General features: G+C 34.7%; 1 protein-coding gene across 3 annotated transcripts in view; it reads left to right on the top strand.

The window, feature by feature from the left end:
- The window catches only part of COX6B (Cytochrome c oxidase subunit 6B), a 44,413-nt gene that overhangs the window by 17,185 nt on the left and 15,637 nt on the right, over positions 1 to 11,591 (top strand). For all 3 annotated transcript variants that reach the window (XM_081750733.1, XM_081750734.1, XM_081750735.1), the window contains exon 2: positions 1,873 to 1,969. In XM_081750733.1, the coding sequence (XP_081606859.1) occupies positions 1,890 to 1,969 (80 nt within the window). In that variant the 5' untranslated portion in view covers positions 1,873 to 1,889. The remainder of the gene's footprint in view (positions 1 to 1,872; positions 1,970 to 11,591) is intronic.

Raw genomic sequence — 11,591 nt, 5'->3', positions numbered from 1 at the left:
CATACATTTGTAGTCCTATCACACCGGCGCGATAGCCCGGAAACCCAGGTTCTTGAAGTACTTGACTGGATTAAGTTATTTAAGTATTCGTAATAATTAATATAGATTAATCTTTTAACTTTTAATGGATGTTATGCCAACTGTTGAAAACAAGATCTTAGAGGTAAGGAAAAGATAATTGTGATTTCACGGGTTACTCGTTATTGGTTTCTTTATTTGCTAAAACTGTAGACAACCCTTAAATTAGTCATATCAATGTTGGAAATGTAGGGAAACCTGTCTTGCGTTGGCTACAACCAATTCTGTCCAGCTTGTAAGAATATTACTTTTATCAACTGCAACCAATTGAAAGCAGCTGTCCAGATTTACAGGCTTTACTTGGTATAATATGAACTTCAGTTTTTTCTTGTCCTTTCAAAATAAGTTTCCACAGTATGTAAATGTAAGTACTTCATTAATGTTGACTCTTTTATAGCATATTGTATTATTATTATTATTAAGTAGATTAAAATATATTTTTCCTTTTGCGCTAACTCTCGAATGTCAAGACATGGTATGCAGTCCAATTTTAAAATATGTTCTCCACATTATTTATAACTATTTACGTAATAATGCCTTCCTCCTTGGAAACACGTGGAGTTTTTTTGTTTATTTATTTATTTATTTATGAAAATCGGATATTTGTTACAAGTAAAATAAACTTAGTTATCAAAAGTAAAAGAGCTTTAGTGAGACAGATGACCACAATATGTTAAAAAGTCCGACAAACTAGGGGAGAGACCAGAGGACACTAAAATATACAACTTTGTGTGATAACAGTTTTTTGATGTTTTGCGATTTGGTAGTTAGGTTGCATAATTGGAAATTGTTGACAAATTTGACTAGATCGTACGTTCGCCACAGATAACTCGAAAAGTATTGGATATAGAACACTAAAACAAAGAACCACATCACAAAATCTTATACTTAGATTGCACAGGTCATTAATAAAAGTACAGGGGCGTGCAAACAATTGCACGTAGAGAACCTCCATTAAACTTTCTCATAGTACGGAAACCTAACGCTTCGAATTTATCCTCTTCCCTCGTCTAAATCCAATTTCCTGTACGTCTTGGGTACAGAGCGTTGTATATGCGATGTTTACCTTCATTTTTGTTTCAGGTCTCCATGTTTAATTCCAATTATTCGAGATGGACGAAGCTAATCAGTTTCTTTTCTTTTTTTTTTTTTTCAGTTACATATTATAGGTCAAATCAAACGTAGACAGTACGAAAACAAATTTTCTTATTTATTTTGGTGTTTGTTTTTCTACTATCCGTCACATGTTACAAGATGATTATGGCTATAGACGTATCAGTACACCGAACGATAACCACAGAAATTATTTTCTTGATACAGTGTAGCAAACTTGCCGAAAATTCGTAAAATAAAGTTCCCCTTCCCTCCCTTCCCCCGAGTTTGAAAAAGGTAGGCATTTTTCCGTTCGTTTCTGCATTGGTCTATTGGAGGTCATCCAATTACATTAAAAAACGGTGCAGGAATCTTCAGGAGTAAACTTTATAGCATATATATTAATTACAACATTCTGTTTATAATTTCTTCTGACTTCTTGCTACTCGAACTTGACGATCCATCTTCGATTCGTCGTATCTTCACTTCGTATCTTTTTATTTACTATGAAAAGTTAATTTTCACAATTTGAAGGAGGAAGCGGAACGAAAAACTGCTTTAGAAAAGGCTTTACTTTTAGTATCGCAGCACTTAACAGTTTGCCCCATAAAAGTTAAATGTAAGACTGTCCGTAATCTTAAAATAAATAGTATTAAAGAGCTATGTCCAACGATTTTAAAATGTTGTTTCTTTTATTTCCAGATCGTTATTAGCTGAAGATGGCGCCAGAACTGAAGTCTGCTGAAGATTTGAGAACGGCTCCATTTGATCCACGATTCCCAAATATGAACCAAACAAAGTATGTATTCAAGTGCTTGTTTGCTTTTTAGTATTAAGGAAATATTGATATGTTTCAGATGCAAGGAACTGAAATAACCTAGCAGCAGATTCTTTTTAGTACATTTAAAGTAATATATGAAATTATTTGTGTCATGTAATTATAGCAATTAAAATCTTGTCTCATAATTGTAAATTTCTTATCTTAAAACTAATGGAGAGCCATGTTCACAATTGTATCAAATCCAAACTTGTTGCTTCAGTGTTTGTGTATAGATAGAATCTAAAGAAGTGAACAGCGTTAACCTTTTAAAGGCCAATGTTCCAATATTGGAACATGTTTTTAATTTTGTAGAGCGTAAGTAATGTCAACTAGAGAGTATAAAAAAAATGATTTGTAGGTAAAAAGAGATACAAAATAAATAAAATCAATAGAAATGTAACACAAGTTTTAATTAGTAAATGACTTATGCACTTCAGATTTTGGTAAAATTTTAAGTTTTCGTGCCTACCTCGTATTACATATTTTTATTAAAAGCCTATTAATACAAAAATGTTTAATTTCTAGAAACTAGTGCTTCTAAGCCCGTTTAAAAGGTTGACAATATTTGTTTGCCCAATCGTTTATATATTAGCTAGTAATTACATGCTATTTTACAATGTTCCAATTTTGGAACATTGGCCTGTAACGTATTATGTCTTGGAACCTCCAACATTATTTCTATTATTATTTTTTGGCGTTCATATTTTGTTACGCTTCGTACAAACATTTTAGTTGTCCAGTGCCCACTAGGATGGCACATAAATCTGTAGAGTACAAATATTACCGATATTCTTTCAAAATAAAGTATTCATCCGTCTTAAACACAAATTAAACATAACTTTCTTACAAGGCTGTCTATATTCTTCCACGAATATTTATTTTCTTAAGTAGTGAACAAATCAGGCCATATATGAGTTTTCTCTGACGTTTTAGAAGTACCTGTATCGTTCATTTGTGCTGGTAAAGATTTTTAAATCAATATGGATAAAATATTTGTTTTTTCATCACACACTTCTACACCTAGCACTCAATTGTCGACAACGACAAACACATTCAATGTTACCAGAACACAGAACAGAAACTGGAGACCACAGTTTAGCACTACAAATTTTTTTAAAAGAAAGAAGTCCGTCTAAGTTCAATATCTTAGGCAAATCTTTTCGGAATTAGTGATAAAAAATTGAAATAAGAATATCATCCCAGCGAAGAAATATAAAGGGAAATAGAACGGATTTACTAAATAAACTTAGAAAGCAAATCGCTGTCCATCACCATGTTTATACTACTTATTTTAAGTAAAAAAATTTCATCCAGTTCTTGTGCTGATGGGAAGGATTTTAAAATGCTGACTGCATTTCCTCTCTGTATTGCTAGGCTTATTCGTTGTATTAAATAGTGTTTGCTTCTTGGGTCGCCTGACTTCTTAATTAAAGTTGATCCTAACTCATTCAAAAATTCACTGGCTTCTTTGCTAAAAACTCCCATCGTTTCTGTAGCAAAGGCAACAAAAAGATGGTCTTCTTTCAGTCTGGCGTACTTTGTATGTTTACGTTTAACCGCTGCTTCTGCTGCATTTCCTGCTTCCTCACATGTTAGTGTTATATATGAAGGAGCGAAAGTATCAACACATGCTACATCCCATACAAGACTCTGGCCCATTTTCCAAGGGATTAAAGTTACTCCGTCCGGTCTTTTACCATCATTTCGATACAATCCTTGTGGCTCAATGATGCTAGAAACATCGATGCTGGCGAGTGCTCGTTTGATTATTTGGTTTAATTCCGTGTGTCGTGTAATTCTACCACCACTTCTAATGCAGCTCAAAGCATGTAAACCTTTCTCGTCCACTCGATCTTGACACGCACATGTGAATGGGTGGCAAACATTTAGTCCCAAGCGTAATGCTACACATATTTTGAAAATATTATCGTCTAAAAAAGTTCCGATGTTTTTTGAAGGTGTAGCTTGTAACGAGGGGCCAGACTCTTTTTTCTGAAGTGCTTTTAGGCGAGCAACGTCAAAACTGTTTTGTGAAATTACCTCCTTCCCAGCTATCTCGTTTAGTAGGATTTCATCCCATTTTCTTTGTGATTCCTTGGCCTCCGGAATGGTATTATTATAGATGCCTTTCCATAATTCCAATGCTTCTGACAGATGAGGGATTTTCACTTCGTCAACTGAAATTTTCAAAATGTTGGAGTTACAGTTCAAAATGTTACAGTTATTTATATGTTTTTCAATATTCACGTAGTTAATTAGTAATCAATATTCAGGTAGAAAATTTAGTATTCAATATTAGGTAGAAAATTTCAATATTTAGATAGTTAATTAGTATTTAATTTAGTTAATATATGTTAAAAGGAAATTAAAGATTAATTAACAATGTATTATTTCTGTTAAGAGTTTAAAATTGTCACAACAATGGGCATATATTTTGAATTTTAATGAAAAATGAGAAAATGATTCTGATTGGTAGAGATAACAAATTATGTTATGTTATCTATGATTTCAGTTGGAATAGTAGTCTGAAGAAGGAAGTGATACACTTCCGAAACTGTAACATTTCTCGTTAATTTATAAAAAAGAATATAGACAGCCTTGTAAGAAAGTTATGTTTAATTTGTGTTTAAGATGGACACAAGGCCTTTTTATAAAAATATCTATATTTATCCGTATTACGTTTACTCGTTATATATGTCGTATCAATGATTCTATGATTTTCTAGTTTTTCTATTACTGGAAAAACTTTTTAATTTGTTTATCTGCAAGTACTCACTGCTGCCAATTCTTACTATTTCGAGGAATTCGAAAGGCAAAATTAGAAAAGATGATCTATGCTCTGTACTTATACAAATACAAAGAGAGAATGGGAGGTGTATTTCTTAGACTTCTTGCTGGGTACAGACCGCGTTTGAGATGTAAAAAGTGGTGGTAGAATTTGTTTGCAAATGCTCTACATATCGCTGTGGTTGAAAGCTGGTTGTTTCATGAAGATGTTTATATAAACGGTACCAGTAGTATGACACATCTGGCGTTCGGAAGAGAGATAACATTATATCTTTTTCATCAGAAACCAAAACTTCCCTCAAGACCAGAACCAAGAAAGTACCTCTCCAAAGAACTATAGATTTCTAAAACCATTATTTGATGACGGGAAATCAAGGACGGTGTGCTTTCTGCAAGAAGAACACCACTAAATTTTGCAAAGAGTGTGCTTCGATACTACATGAGAGAACCTTCCCTCTGTACCATGATGAACTGGAATGAAGTTTGGAGAGGATATTTACGGATTACAGCAACAGAAATATCTGAGTTTTATGCTATAATACCTTACCAGGCCGGTAGCCAGCCCAAAAATGTAGGGGGGCGGTAGAAATTAGAGGGGGGCGATCCAACCATATTATAATTTACCACCATATTATAGTATATTTGCAAGCCTATCTTGAAAATTTTAGAGGGAGAAGTAAAAATTGTGGGGGGCCGCACCCCATAGACGCCCGTGGAGGTCTATAACAATTTTTCGATGAGGTATGTTATGTATATTCCATGTTGCTAATTTTAAGTTCATAATTCGATTTCCTATCGTCGTCAACTGTTCACTATTTTCAAGATCTGATTAAAAATATTGATCTGTCAGCAAGTTAAGCCGAGATTTTATCGTTACGATTGATACACTGGAATTTGTCAATGTACACCTTGTCTCAAAAAGGTTGAGCGCATTCTTTACTGGTGTTTTGAGGCAAAAATTTTCTAAGTCCAGCTTCGGGTATCTTCGGGAAAAAGTAAGCCAGGTTCGAACCTCCAAGCCAGCCTTTGCAATCGGGAAAAAGTTTGCAAATGTGTTTTTCTTCTTTTAAATATAATACGACTTGTTACCAAGTGTTTAAAAAAGCAACATTGATTGAAATACTTAATGATACAATATTTCGAAACCTTTATTTTTTTAATGTCAGCACATGCTTGTTTGTCATTTAGCTCTCCATACGTAATGGAACATTTAAATACGTTAAAGAATCTTTCCATATGTAAAAGAATGCTCAAAGTTAAGAAATAGAACATAATTATCGCCTGAGTACTAAAATAAAAATCAAAGTAGAACAGAAACAGCGTTTGTAATGGATATGAATGTCATAATTATCTTGAGATCCGTTATACATCGCTAGAAGCATAATTCTAGAAGTCCTTGTGCTAGCTCATTGGTACGCTGTCGGATTTCAAATCATAAGGTTTTGAGTTCGAATCCCGTTTAGGTTAATCCTTTTTTTTTAAATTATATTTTCCGCAATGCATGAAAAATTATATAAAATAATTACATTAGAATACATAAGTTGTGTTATAACATAATCATTGCAGAACATAGTAATTATTATGTTTAAAATATAACATCTGAGATAATTTTCACAGTAGGTCGGTATTATATATGAGGATGTAAATACAACTTAAGAAACTCGTTCAATAGCAATAAATAAATCATGTAGTGTATTTATTTGCAGCTATTTGTCATATAGAGGGTAATTCTCAACATTCATAATACAGAATGTCATTTATGTTCTTGAAAAGTTATTCGATGCATAAACAGAAGGTATAAACAGAGAATCCAAAGTCGGAACGCTCACAAAAAAATTCATGAACCCCAAAGGTCACGTGAGCAGACTGGAATTGTCCTTATGAAGCATGCCACAGCAGAAAGTCTTTACATAGATTTTCAATTCAATTCCTGATATATGCTTTTTCAATGTGGAAGTGGTTATGCCTTCAGTCGCCCTCTCTCGCTCGCTCGCTCGCTCACTCTCTATTTATACAGAATATAAAAGTGGATTTATGTGTGTATTTCAACGTAATTCTGATATATCTAGGGCAATTTTAACTATATTTCTTACAGTCTGGAAAAAGAGTACTGTCGGGATACATATCAAAAATGCTAGAAACGGGTCGATATTAGTATCGAATCCATAGTTTCGTGGTCGCTTAGGTGAATGGTTCTACTTTCAATTCAAGTCCAACTAAGCTCCCATTAGCACCCAGGGTGGTTACGTAGCGACATAAAGATATCGAAATCATTCGATATTAGAATCGAATCGTAAGTTTTCAGCGCCGCTAACAGTGCAGCATTTCCCATTAGTCCACAATAGTCCACATTTCACATTAGTCCCATTGCCTAGAGGGCAACATATTTGCAGAGTGCAAAGTTTAAAACTTAAATAATATTTTATTTTTTTCCGTATGAAAAAGTTATAAATCAAGAGCAAATATACTATTTCACGAACAATCCTCTTTTACTATTCTAATATGTTTAATAATAGCGTAAGAAATCTAATAGTAATTCAGAACATGTTTCACAGTTGTTATTTTTTGTTACATAGTTGTAGCTGTAGCATGTAGTGAGTGGAATTTAACTGTAATAAATTCACTAATTAACCATATTCGAATTAAGTTTTATTTTTAAGTTCGGGATGAAGAGGCGGAGAAATATGTAGTTATTGGGGGCACCGAGCTTTTCTACATTTTACTTTCAAGATCTCCATTTTTCTTTTGTCATTTGTTCCTAATAAAAACAGTTCAGTCACTTTTGGATTGTCATAGGATAGTAGGAGTTGGATTTTGGGATGCAGCCTGTGAGATTCTAGAGGAGCTAACTGCTTGAAAAAGTATTTTTGAATCATCTGTAACATATGAAATAAGGATATGTATCATAAAAAAATTGAAAGTAACTATGTCTGCGTAATCATCACGGTCAAATTGCAAAGTCAAATAAATTGACGTTTGGTATATAATCAGGCTCCAATCCCAACTGGGAAGTTATCATACGCGTGTCACTTTCATTATAATACATATCCTTAGGGGGAGTAGAAGTCCGAATTTTTGCGAAAAATTGAGTTGAGTTGAGTTTAGTTTAGCGTCCCTTTCAGCAGCGAGGCTATATGAGACGTGGACCTACTGATTAACGTGGAATCCCAACCACATGAGCGAAAAATTGAGTATCTCACAAGCCGTTCAACTGAGAGCTGAAATTCAGCATATAACTCTTTATTAAAAATAAAGAGAATATGTCCTGGCATTTTTTAAAATTATCTTTTATGAGCGGGGGGACGGGGGTGCATTTTCTATATATTGGAAATTGGTAGTGGGTTGATTTGTAAAAATAATCGAAAACGATTGATATTAGTTGAGAAACAAATTGAGTAATGCAAACTAAAGTTCTTTTTGAATTTTATACCCACTGCTTTCTATTTATAATTGCTGAAGCTGGTGTTTAATATATGGAGCGTTCCGAGCATAAGGCAATCAAGCCATAAAGTTAGAGAAAAATGGCCATAAAATTTGTATTCTAAACTTAATTACATGGGCATTTTCAATTAGTACGGCATGCTTAATTATATAGAAAATTAGTTTCTCTCTCTCTCTCTCTCTGTTTTCTTTACGTTGGTCTACTTTTCCTTGATTTGAAACTTTCAAATTTCACCCTATTTTCTACTGAAATGTGTCTGTAAGGCAACAAAGAAATAATTATATATGATAAATTTAAATTCATTTTAATTTGGAAGATGAGAAACACTTTGCCATTATATATCGTAAAGGTCAGACCCACTAGTATTGTAACAGAGAGGTGCTTGAGCCATTAACGGTAGAAATTCAAACTCCGATAAGTGATAATTTCACAGTCTTGTTTTATTACAAGTGTAACCTCTTTAGCCAATGGAGAGGAGGACGTGGGCCATCGGTCAGAGTTGATGTCGATGGGTTTTGGTGGGTCGGAGTTGGTCACAATGGTTCAGAGTGGTTCATAGTTGGTGGTGGGTCAGAGTGGATCACGATGGTTGATGGATCAGAGTGGGCCAATGGGGCATTTGGGTGGTGGGTGATAGTGGGTCATGGTGGGTCGTGGATCAAATTTTCATTGACCCACACCATCTCTGGTTAAAATTGTACTAAAGATAAGAGGCACCGAAGATGCATGTCGGCTATTATGCTCAAATTTTGCTCATGGATAGTACTCCACCAGGAAGCAATAAATCTGAAACGGTTCACGGTATCACCTTCTAGAACTCGAGATGTAGGGGTTTGTCTGATTGGCTAAATTAAGACGTCAATGATTTATCCTTCAACAACCAAGCTTTTTATGATCGTTTCCGTGGGGAAGACAGAAGAACACGTGCCTACTAATCGTAATATTGATAGTTTGCGTCCACCCCGGGTATTTGTTTTGTGTTTTTTGATTCACCTAAATATAAACAAATCACACATATAGGCATTTTGACATATTTTGGGAGAGTAATTTTGTGGTTCGTTGGCGTTTCATCGCGTCTCTGCTGCTGGTAGTAAAGTTTTCAAAATGGAACTTGGGCCACCACGGATCGTCGCTGCGGGGCCACCAATTTCTGGCGAGAGGTCAATAGTTGACCATCTGTAGTCCACCGACGCTTACAGCTTAGAGTAATAAACGATGTCTTTGCCTTGTAGAGTTCATGACTACCGACGTCGGCAGTCAACTAGCTTTTAGTATTCCTTTACTAACCATCTATTGTTCATGTTTGTACACGGTGTTGTCATAATAATAATAATAATAATAATAATAATAATAATAATAATAATAATAATAATAATAATAATAATAATAATAATAATAATAATAATAATAATAATAATTATTATTATTATTATTATTATTATTATTATTATTATTATTATTATTATTTGTAGTAATAGTAGTATAATTGATGATAGAATAATTATTGTCTATGTATTGTCCAGGTAGGACTACACACGGATTTTGCTCGTTTTGGTTCGACTTGACTCTAATCCGATTCGAGTTGGAAGATATTTTTCGCGCCGAGTCCAAGAGTAGACCTCAAAGATGTCTGTTTCGAGTCGAGTCGAGTTTCAAAGAAAAGTCGTTCGTGCCCATCCCTACTAATGAGAGCTTAATCGGAGTTAAGCGAAATTGAAAGTCTCACTATTTATCTAAGCGACCCCGAAATCTATGAATCTAATATCGATCATTTTCTACCAATCTTTTATATGTATCCCCCTCCCATTCACCATAGGTAACCCGACAGCACTCTTTTCGAAACTATAAGAAATGTGGTTAAAATTACTCTAGGCCAGTGGTTCTCAATCTAATTCCTATCACGATCCCCTTTTATCACACGCTCTTGCCAGCGACCCTTTTATAATTTGTTTTATAATAAGCTTGTGTGGGATTTTTAACATACCTATTTCTATAATAGTAGAATCCATTTTTATGTTTATAGTGAACAGTGCCATGGAAAATCAGCGCCCGGGGCGAGAGTATAGTACGATGTCACCGTATATATGAGTGACGTCGACAGACTAGCTACGAAGCGCCACCATGGTTGGCACGAAGCTCAATAACATTTTCAAAATAAACCCTACCTTTCCTTAATTTTGAGCACATTTTATTACGTTTTTCCTTCTATTTTACACATGTGCACATGCACTTTCCTAACATGAGTAACACACTTCCTCCGAAATGTGTGGCTCCTTTTTTCGGCGTCCGGCACTGACAGTGGATACAGTAACTGTAATATCTATATTCCCAACGACGAAGGTGCTGGTTCAAGATGGATGTTAAACTCCTTCATTGAAGAGGCCATTAACGTATCCGATCTAAGCCCACAACTTCTTGACCAAATAATAGAATGATCATGCGACAAGTCTTTGCAACTGGTTTTTTGTAACGAAGACTTGGACAAGTTCTGCCTGATGAGGAGAGAAGAATATCCTGGTCTGGGGATTGCTGCTTTAAAAGTAATTATTCCATTTGCTATATCGTACTTGTGCGAAAGTGTGTTTTTTTATGGTAAACATTAAAACAAAGATAAGAAATCGCTTATCAGTTGAAAATGGCTTGATAATGTTCGTCATGAAGATTGAACCGGACATTGCTGAACTAGTGAAATTACACCATGCTTAGGTGTCTCATTAGGTTTTAATTTTAATTGTATTTCAATGTGCAGGTTTTGTTGCATGTGTGTTTTTCTAGTATTTCTATATACAGTTCTCATTAGTTTTATATCATACCTCTTTGATTTAAATTCATTTTTAAACAACTCTACTAACTAACTAACTCTATGGGCTATGGAACCCGGAGGTTCAATGCCGCGTTCACAAAAGCTCTACACTGACTTCTATCCTTAGCCAATTGGATCCAGTTTCTACTTTGTATTCGTATCTCAGCGAAATCCATCTTAATATTGTCCTCCCATCTGCGCCTAGGTCTTCCTAATGGTCGTTTTCCGATTGGTCTTCCAGTCAAGATTTTGAAAGCGTTTCTACTTTCTTCCATTCTAGCTACATGACCTGCCCACCTAAGCTTTCTAGACTTGACGACCCTAACAATGTTGGGTAAACCGTATAAATTATGTAGTTCCTCGTTATGAAGTTTCCGCCATTCCCCATTCCCGTTCCTCTTGGGTCCGAATATTCGTCTAAGGATCTTGTTCTCAAATACTTTCAGTCTATGTTCTTCCCTCAAAGTAAGCGACCATGTTTCGCAACCATACAGAACAACAGGCATGATTATCGTTTTGTATATTTTAAGCTTCAAATTTCTCGACAGAATTCGCGACGACAAGACTTT

The sequence above is a fragment of the Thermobia domestica genome, chromosome 3 (genome assembly GCF_964235325.1).
Source record: "Thermobia domestica chromosome 3, izTheDome1.hap1.1, whole genome shotgun sequence".
Classification (NCBI taxonomy): Eukaryota; Metazoa; Arthropoda; class Insecta; order Zygentoma; family Lepismatidae; genus Thermobia; species Thermobia domestica.
Note: the sequence above shows the minus strand (reverse complement) of the source record. Positions and strands in the feature narration are given on the sequence as shown.